General features: G+C 42.8%; 1 protein-coding gene across 2 annotated transcripts in view; it reads left to right on the top strand.

Annotated features, from left to right (window-relative positions):
• The window catches only part of LOC119824902 (histidine-rich glycoprotein-like), a 68,516-nt gene extending 58,564 nt beyond the window's left edge, over positions 1-9,952 (top strand). The window contains exons 1-5 of one of the 2 annotated variants that reach the window (XM_038345480.2): positions 3,770-3,847; positions 4,618-4,708; positions 6,277-6,443; positions 7,807-7,887; positions 9,748-9,952. In XM_038345480.2, the coding sequence (XP_038201408.2) occupies positions 3,785-3,847; positions 4,618-4,708; positions 6,277-6,443; positions 7,807-7,887; positions 9,748-9,915 (570 nt within the window). In that variant the 5' untranslated portion in view covers positions 3,770-3,784 and the 3' untranslated portion in view covers positions 9,916-9,952. Of the gene's footprint in view, positions 1-3,769; positions 3,848-4,617; positions 4,709-6,276; positions 6,444-7,806; positions 7,888-9,747 lie in introns of those variants that run through there. The other variant, XM_042055896.1, reaches the window with a different exon arrangement.
• Positions 9,953-11,190: the final 1,238 nt, after the last annotated feature.

Below are 11,190 nucleotides of genomic sequence, written 5' to 3' on the forward strand. Positions count from 1 at the left end.
TATATATATATATATATATATATATATATCCCAGACTCTCTGTGTATATTTCATCTTTGCAAGACTTATTTTTCTTACTCTATTACTTTTTCTACAAATTTAATATTTATTTTACTATCTTTACTACTTTAGTCTTTGACTATCTGTATTCTTTTATCTCTTAGGCGTACCTACATTTATCCAACACTGTGACCCATTTAGAGGTCTTTTCCATCTGGATTTATCTTTATACGTGTATCTGTAATTATTTTTTTGATTAGAAATGCTTTTCTGAAAAAAAATGCTAACTGGGCGTGGCTAGGACTAAGGCTGCTTTGTCTTTCGGCTCTGCCCAGTCCAACATGGTAGAGGTCTGTTTACCACCTCTGTGAGCCATGCACACTGCCCCAGTTCCAGGTATACAGTGGGTCTATCTCAAGCAATTAAGCAGTTTGTACCATGCTGCTCACAAAACCCATTTAAGTGCTCCATAGCTGGATCTCCAAAAAGAATCAGAGCTGTTTGTGCTATGAGCACAAACCACAAAACCTTCTTAAAGGAGCTGCACAGTGTTTGCTGCTACCGTTTTGTCAAGAAATCTTCTCTTAAAAGAACCATGCCTCCCTCTGCTTCCTTCTAGCAAATGGAGCCTACCCTAAAACATGCTGCTACCAAAATGCCATGCTTAACTGTGTTCTTTTGTGTCTAGAATTCCTTTCAAAGCTTTTTAAGGTTTTACATGGATATAGTTAACCACGTCGGCATGCCAATTTGTTGGGGGAAGCTGCTTGTTTGTTTCCTGGCTACCCTGACTAGAAACAATCACACAGAAACCGTATTAATTAAATCACTGTTTGACCTATTAGCTCTACCTTCTTACTGACTAGCACTTACATCTTAAATTAACCCATTTCCATTATTTTGTGTATCACCACATGGCTGTGGCTTACTGGCAAGGTTCCCGTAGCTACATGACTTCTCCCTGACTCCGCCTACTCTCTCTATATATCTCTTTCAGCCTGGTTTTACTGTGTTAAGCCATTGGCTGAAAGCAGCTTCTTTATTAACCAATGACAAGGAGAAGAAGTTCAACTCAAAGGCACAGAAAATATATTCAACAAAATCCTAGAAGAAAACTTTCCCTACCTACAGAAAGATATGCCTATAAAGATACAAGAAGCTTACAGAACACCAAATAGACTAGATCCAAAAAAGTCCTCTCGCCACATAATAATTAAAATACTAAACATAGAGAGTAAAGAAAGAATATTAAGAGCTGCAAAGGAAGAAGGTCAAGTAACATTTAAAGGTAGACCTATCAGAATTACACCTGACTTCTCATTGGAGACAATAAAGGCCAGAAGGTCATGGTCAAGCATTATGCAGACAGTAAGAGACCACGGATGCCAGTCCAGACTACTATACCCAGAAAAACTGTCAATCACCATAGAAGGACAAAACAAGATAGTCCATGGCGAATCTAGACACAAACCCAGCCCTACACAAAATACTAGAAGGAAAACTCCAACCCAAGGAAGTTGGCTACACCAACAAAAATACAGACAATTGATAATCTCATTACAGCAAATCCTGAAGAAGAAAAAATGTACAAATTAACATCACCAATGATGAAAACTAAATTAACAGGAGATAGCAACCACTGGTCATTAATATCCCTTAATGTAAATGGACTCAAATCACCTATAAAAAAGGTATAGGCTAACAGATTGGATATGAAAACAGAATCCATCCTTCTTCTGCATGCAAAAAACACATCTCAACCTCAAAGACAGACATTGTCTCAGAGTAAAGAGTTGGGAAAAATATACCAATCAAATGGACCTAAGAAACATGGACGTGTAGCTATCCTAATATCTAACAAAATAGACTTCAAGCTGAAATCAGTCAAAAGAAACAAAGAAGGTCATTTCATATTAGTCACATGAAAAATCCATCAAGAGGAAATTTCAATACTGAATATCTATGCCCCAAATACAAGGGCACCCTCTTATGTCAAAGAAACACTTCTAAAGCTTAAGTCATATATTAAACCCCACACACTAATAGTGGGAGATGTCAACACTCCCCTCTCACCACTGGACAGGTCAATCAGACAAAAAATGAACTAACAGATGTTATGACTCAAGTGGACTTAACAGACATCTATAGAATATTCCATCCAAACAGAAAAAAATATACCTTCTTCTCAGCACCTCACGGAACCTTCTCAAAAATTGACCACATACTCAACAAAACAAACCTCAACAAATACAAAAAAATTGGGATAACCCAATGTACCTTATCAGATCACCATGCTTTAAAACTAGAAGTCAACAGCAATACTAATTCCAGAAAACCCACAAACACATGGAAATTAAACAATGCTCACCTGAATCATCAGTGGATAAAAAAAGAAATAAAGGGGGAAATTAAAGACTTTCTAAAATTCAATGAAAATGACCACACAACATACCCAAATTTATGGGACACAATGAAAGCAGTGTTAAGAGGCAAGTTCATAGCACTAGACGCCTACATAAAGAAGCTGGAAAAATCCCACACTAGTAAATTAACAGAACATTTGAACACTTTAGGACAAAAAGAAGCAAACTCTCCTAAGAGAACTAGATTGCAGGTAATAATCAAACTGAGAGCTGAAATCAACAAAATAGAAACAAAAAATACAAAGTATCAATGAGACAAAAGAGTTGGTTCTTTGAGAAAATCAACAAAATAGACAAACCTTTATCCAAACTAACCAAAAGGCAGAGAGAGAATATGCAAATTAACAAAATCAGAAATGAAAAGGGGGACATAACAACAGACACAGAGGAAATACAGAGGATCATCAGGTCATATTTTGAAAACCTGTACTTCACAAAATTGGAAAACTCAAAGGAAATGGACAACTTTATAGATAAATATCACTTACCAAAATTAAATCAAGACCAGATAAGCAAATTAAGCAGACCTATAACTGCTAAAGAAATAGAAACAGTCATTAAAAGTCTCCCAACCAAAGAAAAGCCCAGGACCAGATGGTTTCAGCTCAGACTTCTACAAGATTTTCAAAGAACTAATACCAATACTCCTCAAATTATCCCACACAATAGAGACAGAGGGAACATTGCCAAACTCTTTTTATGAGGCTACAATTACCCTGATACCTAATCCACAGAAAGGATATCTGCATAAATTTGGGTATGCCAAGAAGTTTTATTTAAGAAAGGGTGATTGCTGCCGGGCATAGTGCTGCATGCCTGTGACCTCAGCACTTGGGGATGTGAAGCCAGCCTGGGTTTTCACATCCTAGGATCTGTTTTTAAAAAGGAAAGAGGAGCAAGGGACAGAAAAAGGAAAGGGGAGGGGAATGAAGGAGAACTGAGGGAAGGAGAGGAGAGGAATGGAGGGGCGGGGAGGGGAAAGGGGGAATGGAGGGGAGGGGAACGGAGAGGAGGGGAACGGTGAGAAGGTAAAGGGAGAGAAAGGAAAGAAAGGGAAAGGAAGAAATTCCTATCATTAAAAATAAAAACAGAAACAAAGCAAAACAAGAAATCTCTGGATTCCCACATCCTACTGACCCAGTCCTTCCTTGTCATCCTCAGGGAAATACCACCGTCTACTACTTCATCCTAGATGTGAAAGAATCTGACTGCAGGGTCCTATCCACAAAATCCGAGAATGACTGTCTTGAAGCTTTATGGCCATCTGAAATAGTAAATAACTAGGACCGCTGCTCTTCTTTCTTCTATCCACTCTGCTCACTCAGTGGAGCCGCATGGAAGCTAGAAAAAGCTGCTTATGCATGAAGATGATGTCAACCTTAAGTAGTACTCTCTTAAGAACTATTCTTGGGAACCCCGTTGAAGTAAGTTATTAGGGTTTGTGGCCTCCCCAGGAGAGCATCAGCAGCTATGAGCCTTGGGCAAATCCCCAATCATCTTAGACTTCAGTCTCCTCAACTGGAACTCCCATGTCATATCCAGACCCACAGTCTATGAATGTATGAACTGGGAACTGTGTGCCTTGAAGAGTGGTTCTGTCCTGTTGGCAGTGACAGCCATGGTTGCAGCGAGGAACACGGCCTTCCTGTGCATGCTGGCCCTGGTTACTGAGGCCATTCTCCCTGCCACAGGCAAAGGCACAAGGGAATCAGCGGACATGGGATGTCAGGACCAGAAGAGAGAGTTTTGCACACCGAGGGACCCTAGTTCTGTCTCCTTTGAAAATGTTTGGAAAGTGGTCATGATCCATTTAAACAGTTGCTCTCACCAGGGGTGTGATGTGCCAATGGTGTGCTGCACAGGGAGCAGGCTGAAAAGGCCTCTCACGGATAAGACCGATGGACGAATCCCCAAATACACATTACATGAGACGGTGTAACACAGCCTTGGTATTCTGACATAAGGCCGTCTGTGCACATGGTTCTGTAAGGGCTTAAAAATCATCTTAGCCGGGTGGTGGTGGCGCACGCCTTTAATCCCAGCACTCGGGAGGCAGGGGCAGGTGGATCTTTGTGAGTTCGAGGTCAGTCTGGTCTACAAGAGCTAGTTCCAGGACAGGCTCCAAAGCTACAGAGAAACCCTGTCTCGGAAAAAAAAACACAAAAAAACCCAGAAAAATCGTCTTGTTTTTCAGGTGACTGGACAATGTAAGGTCATAGCTACAAGATACTCTAGCGAGTCTCCAGACTTTAGAGTGAACGACTATAACTGTACCACGAGCTCTGGTAAGGTCGTCTGCTGAACTGCTCATTCCAGATTAACATAGAACTTGATCATAAGGTGGTGTTGGTAATGGAACACGTGATAGCCATCAGAGAGGGTCGCAGCCCTTACCTTCCTCATTCACACTCACTCTGCTGAAATAGACGACATCCCCACCCCGGCAAACGTCATTTAAAGAGATTTACTATGTACACATAGAGACTTAAAGAGGCAACACACTCCACTAAAGAGATTTAGCTCTGAGTTTCGGCCAGTCTGAGCTTAAGTTCAAAGTTCCTTATTTGCCAGTTGACTCGGAGTCAACACTGTTGGAATGGAATCGTGTTTTTCCAAAATTTTGCTTCCAAGGTCATGAACTTCTGCCAGCTTAGATATGTTATCTCCAAATAATTGTGGCTTGGGGAGCAGGTTATGTAACCTCTTTAGGTTTTTCTCATGTAGGATTCCTGTTGGAATCAAATAGAATGTGTCATCTTCACAGAATCCTTAACACTTGGTAAGAACTGGCTTTGATAGTTAGAAGTTCTATATCACTCCACAGTGTACAGAGTAGTTATCTATTGTATTATGTCATGCATTGATCATTTTGTTTAATGTCGCATAAGACTATGAAGTAATCATTATAAAACTTTCTATTTTAGAGATAAAAATAACTGGATCTGGCAAAGATCCCAATGTGTGTTCTCAGAAGCAATGGAGAAATGATAGAAGTGACCGTAGCTACATCTCTACAGCGTTGGTTCCAGAGTCCAGACTCCTATTTATTTTTCTGAAAGACTTAGTTTCAGATGGACAGATTTCAGCATGATTGAATGTAGGCAACATCCCGGCAGCTTCTACAGAAAGTTGTTTAAAGAAAGAAAGAAGCAAGGCATGGTGGTACAGGCCTGCCCTCCCAGCAGTCAGAAGGCCAAGGTGTGAGATTGAGGACAGATACAGAGTGATTCCTTGCGGTTGGAAAAACAGGAGAGAGCTGGGCAGTAGTGGCGCACACCTTTAATTCTAGCACTTGGGAGGCAGAGGCAGGTGGATCGCAGTGAGTTTGAGGCCAGCCTGGTCTACAGAGTGAGTTCCAGGACAGCCAGGGCTACACAGAGAAATCCTATCTCAAAATCAAAAAAAGAAAGAAGAGGATATATATATATATATATATACGTATATATACGTATACATACACACACACACACACACACACACACACACACACACACATATATATATATATATATATATATATATATATATATAGAGAGAGAGAGAGAGAGAGACTGCTAGACTGCTAAATCATTTTCTGTACCTTTAACTTAAAGCTCGCTCCTTGACAAAGATAACAAGCTGTGAAGTCTGGAGTGGGCGAGGCATCATGGGTAGAGGTCACAACAGGTACCAGCAGGTAAGGACGGCCTGGTGTCTGTGCAGCTTGACTGACTGATCCTGACAAGTTACTTTAAGCATCAGTTCTTCTGTCTGTAATACAGAACCTAGTGTCCCCTGCACAGCACACTTACATGTGCTGTATTCAGACCTGGTCCTCTGACCCTGCAGCCTCGCCCTCTTTCTTCTTCCTCAGTCTCCTCAGCCCTGAGCAACACCAAAGACAGCCCCGTGCTCCTGGATTACCTTGGAGAGTCCGAGATTCACAGACAACAAGCCCATAATGCCCTGGACAAGTACAAAGAGGAGAACGATGGCTTCGCCTCTTTCCGAGTGGACCAAGTAGAGAGGGTTATAAAAGCGGTGAGTTTTCCCTGCTCCGACCTGGTGGGGGGAGCTGAGGGGCACACACAGTCTACCTGCCTCACCTGGCCAGCCGCCTTTCTGACAGTCATAGTCTTCGATGCTCGGCCAACAGCAAGGCCAATGCACAGCTTTTGTACAGCTTCTTTTGCTTGAGAGAGAGTAGAACAAGTATATACTGAACATCTGAAAGGAAAAAGAAAAGAATCCAAAGGAAAGGCAAGAGCATGATGGGGTTATTTGAGCATTAAAAAACCATCTAATTTTAGCCTTCTTGTATTATGGTTAGAATACTGAGGCTCAAAAAACAAAAACAAAAACAAAAACAAAATCCTCACCATGACCATTGTCGTTGATGCTGCCTCACAGACCACGAATTCTAGTGCCTCCCACACCGAACTGTGTGGTAGAACAGCCAACTGATGGTTGGCCTTTGCTTTTCATTTTTAAAAAATTTTTTATTTGCATGTGTGAGTGTTTGCTTGTGGATATGTATGGGCACTTTGCGTGTGCTCTGCCCCCAGAGGCCAGCAGAGAGCACTGAATCTCCTGCTGTGGGTACTGGGAATTGAACTCATGTCCTTTAAAAGAACAGCAGGTACTCTTAACAACCACAGTATTTCTCTAGCCCTGCCAACTGTTTTGGAAAGGGAAACTTAATAGGTCATGGTGGTTTATGCAACAGAATACATATAATGTGGTTTGCTATGAAGAGTGTTCTGGACTCACGTATATTGGCAAGAGAGAAAAAGCAGGTTGCAGACCGCTACTGAGCATACGAGCCCATGCAAATGAAATATTTAAATATCTAAATATCCACACATGTGGAAAAGCCTAGAAGAAACACATCAAAGCAGTGGCAATGGGGTTGAGGAGATCGTTCACATGTTGAGAGCATTGACCGCTCTTCTAGAGGACCTAGGTTGGATTCCCAGAATCCACATGGTGGCTCACCGCCATCTGTAACTCTTGTTCCATAGGATCTGATGCCCTCTTTTGAATTCTTTGGACACTACATGTACACGGAGCACAGTCACACATGCAGGAAAAACACCCCACACATAAGAACATAAATAAAATGGAAAAGAAAACAGTAGCAGTGGCATCCCCCAAGAATGGGAGTCTGGGCGCAGGGAGGGTGTTTTTTCCCTGCTGTACTTCCACTTGTATATTAGAGTTTCTGCAAAATGGCGATCTCTTATCACCGACGTCATATATTTTTTGAAAGCAGAAACCATAGAAAAATAGCATGCAGTTGTCATTTTAATTCCCATAGTGCTTTGCGAGATATTGCATAATAGGCATCTATTGCTTTTCCTCTTAACCTTTTCTGCTCCTGAAACTGCTGATTCCTCTGTTCTAGAGAGGAGGGGAAAGAACCAATTACTATGTGGACTTCTCTATGCGGAACTGCTCTACACAGCATTTCCACAGAAGGCCTCCAGTAAGTATGGCACACACCTGAGAAACATGTCGTTTAGACAGTGCGCACTACTCGAAGGGGCTCTTTCCTGTCAAATGTTCCACACACGAGTTCCCTTGCCAACACTCGCACCGCCACCACAGAAAGTAAGCGCTCGTGTTTTCTCTGGTTTGCAGATGGGAAAATAGTTTTAGCATATACATGATATATACATCCACCTGAAATTGCGTTTTCAATTCATCAAGACCAAAGGCTTAGTGAACTAATAACCAGCAGGTACTAAGGCCATCAACAACCATGAATCAACCCCCATCGGGATGGCAAATGACAAGAGAAGAAGGGACCCTGGTTCCTGCCCCGGTTCACAGCCGAGCTTGGGTTAGAATCCAGGTCTGTCCAGCAGAACCTCATCCCTGGTCAAACTGACCCATTATCTGCCGGAATACCTTACCAGAAGCACTGGGTGTCCCTGCCCTTTAGGCATTGCTTAGCGGGTATTCGGTTCCAGTGATGAGAAGTAGCTGACACATTCACAGCAAGCGCCTCCCACCTACTGTCTACTGAGCTTCGCACAATTCCACGAAGCCAGGAAAGTGTCTGGGTCCGCTACCCCAGAATAAGGAGGCCTGAAATCTCTTTTTGTTTTGGTGGTTTGTTTGTTTGTTTTCTAGACAGGTTTCCTTGTGTATCCCTGGCTGTCCTGGAATTTACTTTCTAGTTCAGTGTGGCCTCGAACTCAGAGAGTGAAGTGCCGGGATTGAAGGGGTGCTCCACCACCCACCTAGAGAGGCCTGGAATCTGAACCATTTGCCTGTGCACTCTTAGCCAGGAAGTGTCAGGAAATAAGAACTCTGTTCCGACCTCAACTCCAGGGCTTGTCTGGGGTTTAATAGCATGTTCACTTTCTCTGGCCAGATGGGAGGAAGCATCCACTGTTTCATGTTCCAACTGCTCAAATTTCCCAGGTTGACCAATTCTAGATTCCTACTCAGAAGCCACAAAAGACAAGACATTTTCTCTCCTAAACACATACCTAACAAACTCCTTACCGTATCTGTGTGGTGTTAAAAACCCAGGTCAGAATGCTGAGGGCTGGAGAAGGGGGCACTAATAGCCTCTCCTTCCTTAACCAAAGCTGCTTGTAACCTGTGGGCAGATAGTATTAAACTCATTTAACAGACATTGAATTTCAGAAGTTTTATACATTTTGTCTCCCACTGCTGGTAAACCTTAAAGCCACGTTCATATAGATTTGTTTGACTTCAAAACTGAATAGGCATATTCAATTCATAGCTTTTACTAGAAACGATTTGTCTTCTTGTCCTTTGCCAAATCGGTTTAGGGACTTTCAGAGCACAGGAATGCCAACCATTAGGGACAGAGGACAAGTTCACAAGGCCCGAGCAAACCCAACTTTGCAGTGGCCCTGCCCTCTCTACCACTTTCAAGTTACACAAACCTATCTTCTAAGCCTTCCTCATTCTTCCAGGTACACACAACCCGGATCTTTAGTGCAGAAACAGTGCCCTAAGAGCAGAAGTGGGGTCCTTCCTAACACTGCCGAGGGAATTACAGTCCGCATGCCTACTCAGGGCAGAAAACCACGGAAACCTGAACAAAAACCTGGGGGCCTTGTACGGAAGTGTTGACTAGATAACACCGATAAATAACTCATGGGGTGTGTGGTGGTATTGACCTCAGTTTCCCTTGTTGGTTTAAGTGTCCTGTGTGCAAGGCAGTGACTCCAAAAGGAAGTCACAGACCTGGCCCCTTTCCTCGATTATAAATCTTCACTCCCCTGTACTCAGACACGCTCACATACATATGTACACATTCATGGTACAGGCACTGACATAGACTAACAGGCATCTTCTTTCACAGGTCTTTGGATTCTGCAGAGCAGTTTTGTCCTACAACGTAGATGCCACCGACTTGGAAACCCCAGAAAACATTGACATAATATGTAAGGAGTGTCTTTACACTCAACAGGGCCACACCTACTCCAACAAGGCCACACCCACTCCAACAAGGCCACACCCACTCCAATAAGACCACACCCACTCTAACAGGGCCACACCCACTCCAACATGGCTACACCTACTCCAACAGGGCCACACCCTCTCCAATAAGGCCACACCTACTCCAAAAGTTCCACACCTACTCCAATAGGGCCTCACCTACTCCAACAAGGCCACACCCACTCCAAAAGGGCCACAACCACTCCAACAAGGCCACACCTACTCCAACAGGACCTCACCACTCCAACAAGGCCACACCCTCTCCAAAAGGGTCATACCTACTCCAACAAGGCCACATCTACTTCAAAAAGGCCACACCTCCTAATAGTGCTACTTACTGTGGGCCTATGGAGGCAATTTTCTTTCAAACCACAACGTCAATAACTTCTAAAACTCAGGTTGGAGCTCTGAGCGGCCTTCTCCAAAGCCATATCCTTTACCTGCTGGCTGTTCTGGTTGTGAGTCTCCACTGAAAACGTCCACAGTGATCCGAGTCCTTCACGACAGTGCACCTTACTCACTTCCTCACCCTCCCATCTGCTGGCTCCTCTTTTCCTTCCGCTCAACCTGGAAACTTAGCTATGGTGAAAAATACGAAGGCGTCTTTATGCTCTAAGAACCTGGAACATTCGCGGGGCCTTACAGCCAGAGTTAATGATACACCTTGAAGTCTCTTAAGACCTAAGACTGTTGCCCTCCTGTGCACTCAGTGTGTTTGTTCGATTTGCCTTCTTGAGATCAGTCAGCAACCAACCTTACTTGTCTTAGATTTCCCATGTCAGATTTTACAGCCTAAACTAACACAAAACTGTATTCTTAATTATGTACTTTTCCATGCCCCTGATACAATGTAATACATGTGTGTGTGTGCACGTGTGTTATGATAATCATTTGCTGAAAACAGCGAATAGGCTGAAGGGGGCTTAATAAAATGAGTCTGAAGCATAAATGTTGAAGGTAACAGGGATATTGCTTGATAGCATGTGTTGTTAGTTATCTGGGTCATTTTGATGTAGGAGAAGCTTGAAGGATTGATGCTACAAAGCATTTACGAATAAACATTCTTCAGGAAATATTAAGTTTCAGGAAGTAGAATTGAGTTGAAGGAGCGCTGCCTCTGATACGACCTCAAGGTTAGTGTACTGACCAGACTTGTTAGAAACACTAAAGAAAATTTTGTGCCATAATTGAGGTGGTAGTGTGTGCTACTGTGGTAGGGAAACCTACACATGCAGAGGGTTTGACTAGTTTAACCATGCACTGATACAGAGGACGTGAAATAGCAATGTAATTAATGTAACAGTAA

The sequence above is a fragment of the Arvicola amphibius genome, chromosome 10, assembly GCF_903992535.2.
Source record: "Arvicola amphibius chromosome 10, mArvAmp1.2, whole genome shotgun sequence".
Lineage (NCBI taxonomy): Eukaryota > Metazoa > Chordata > Mammalia > Rodentia > Cricetidae > Arvicola > Arvicola amphibius.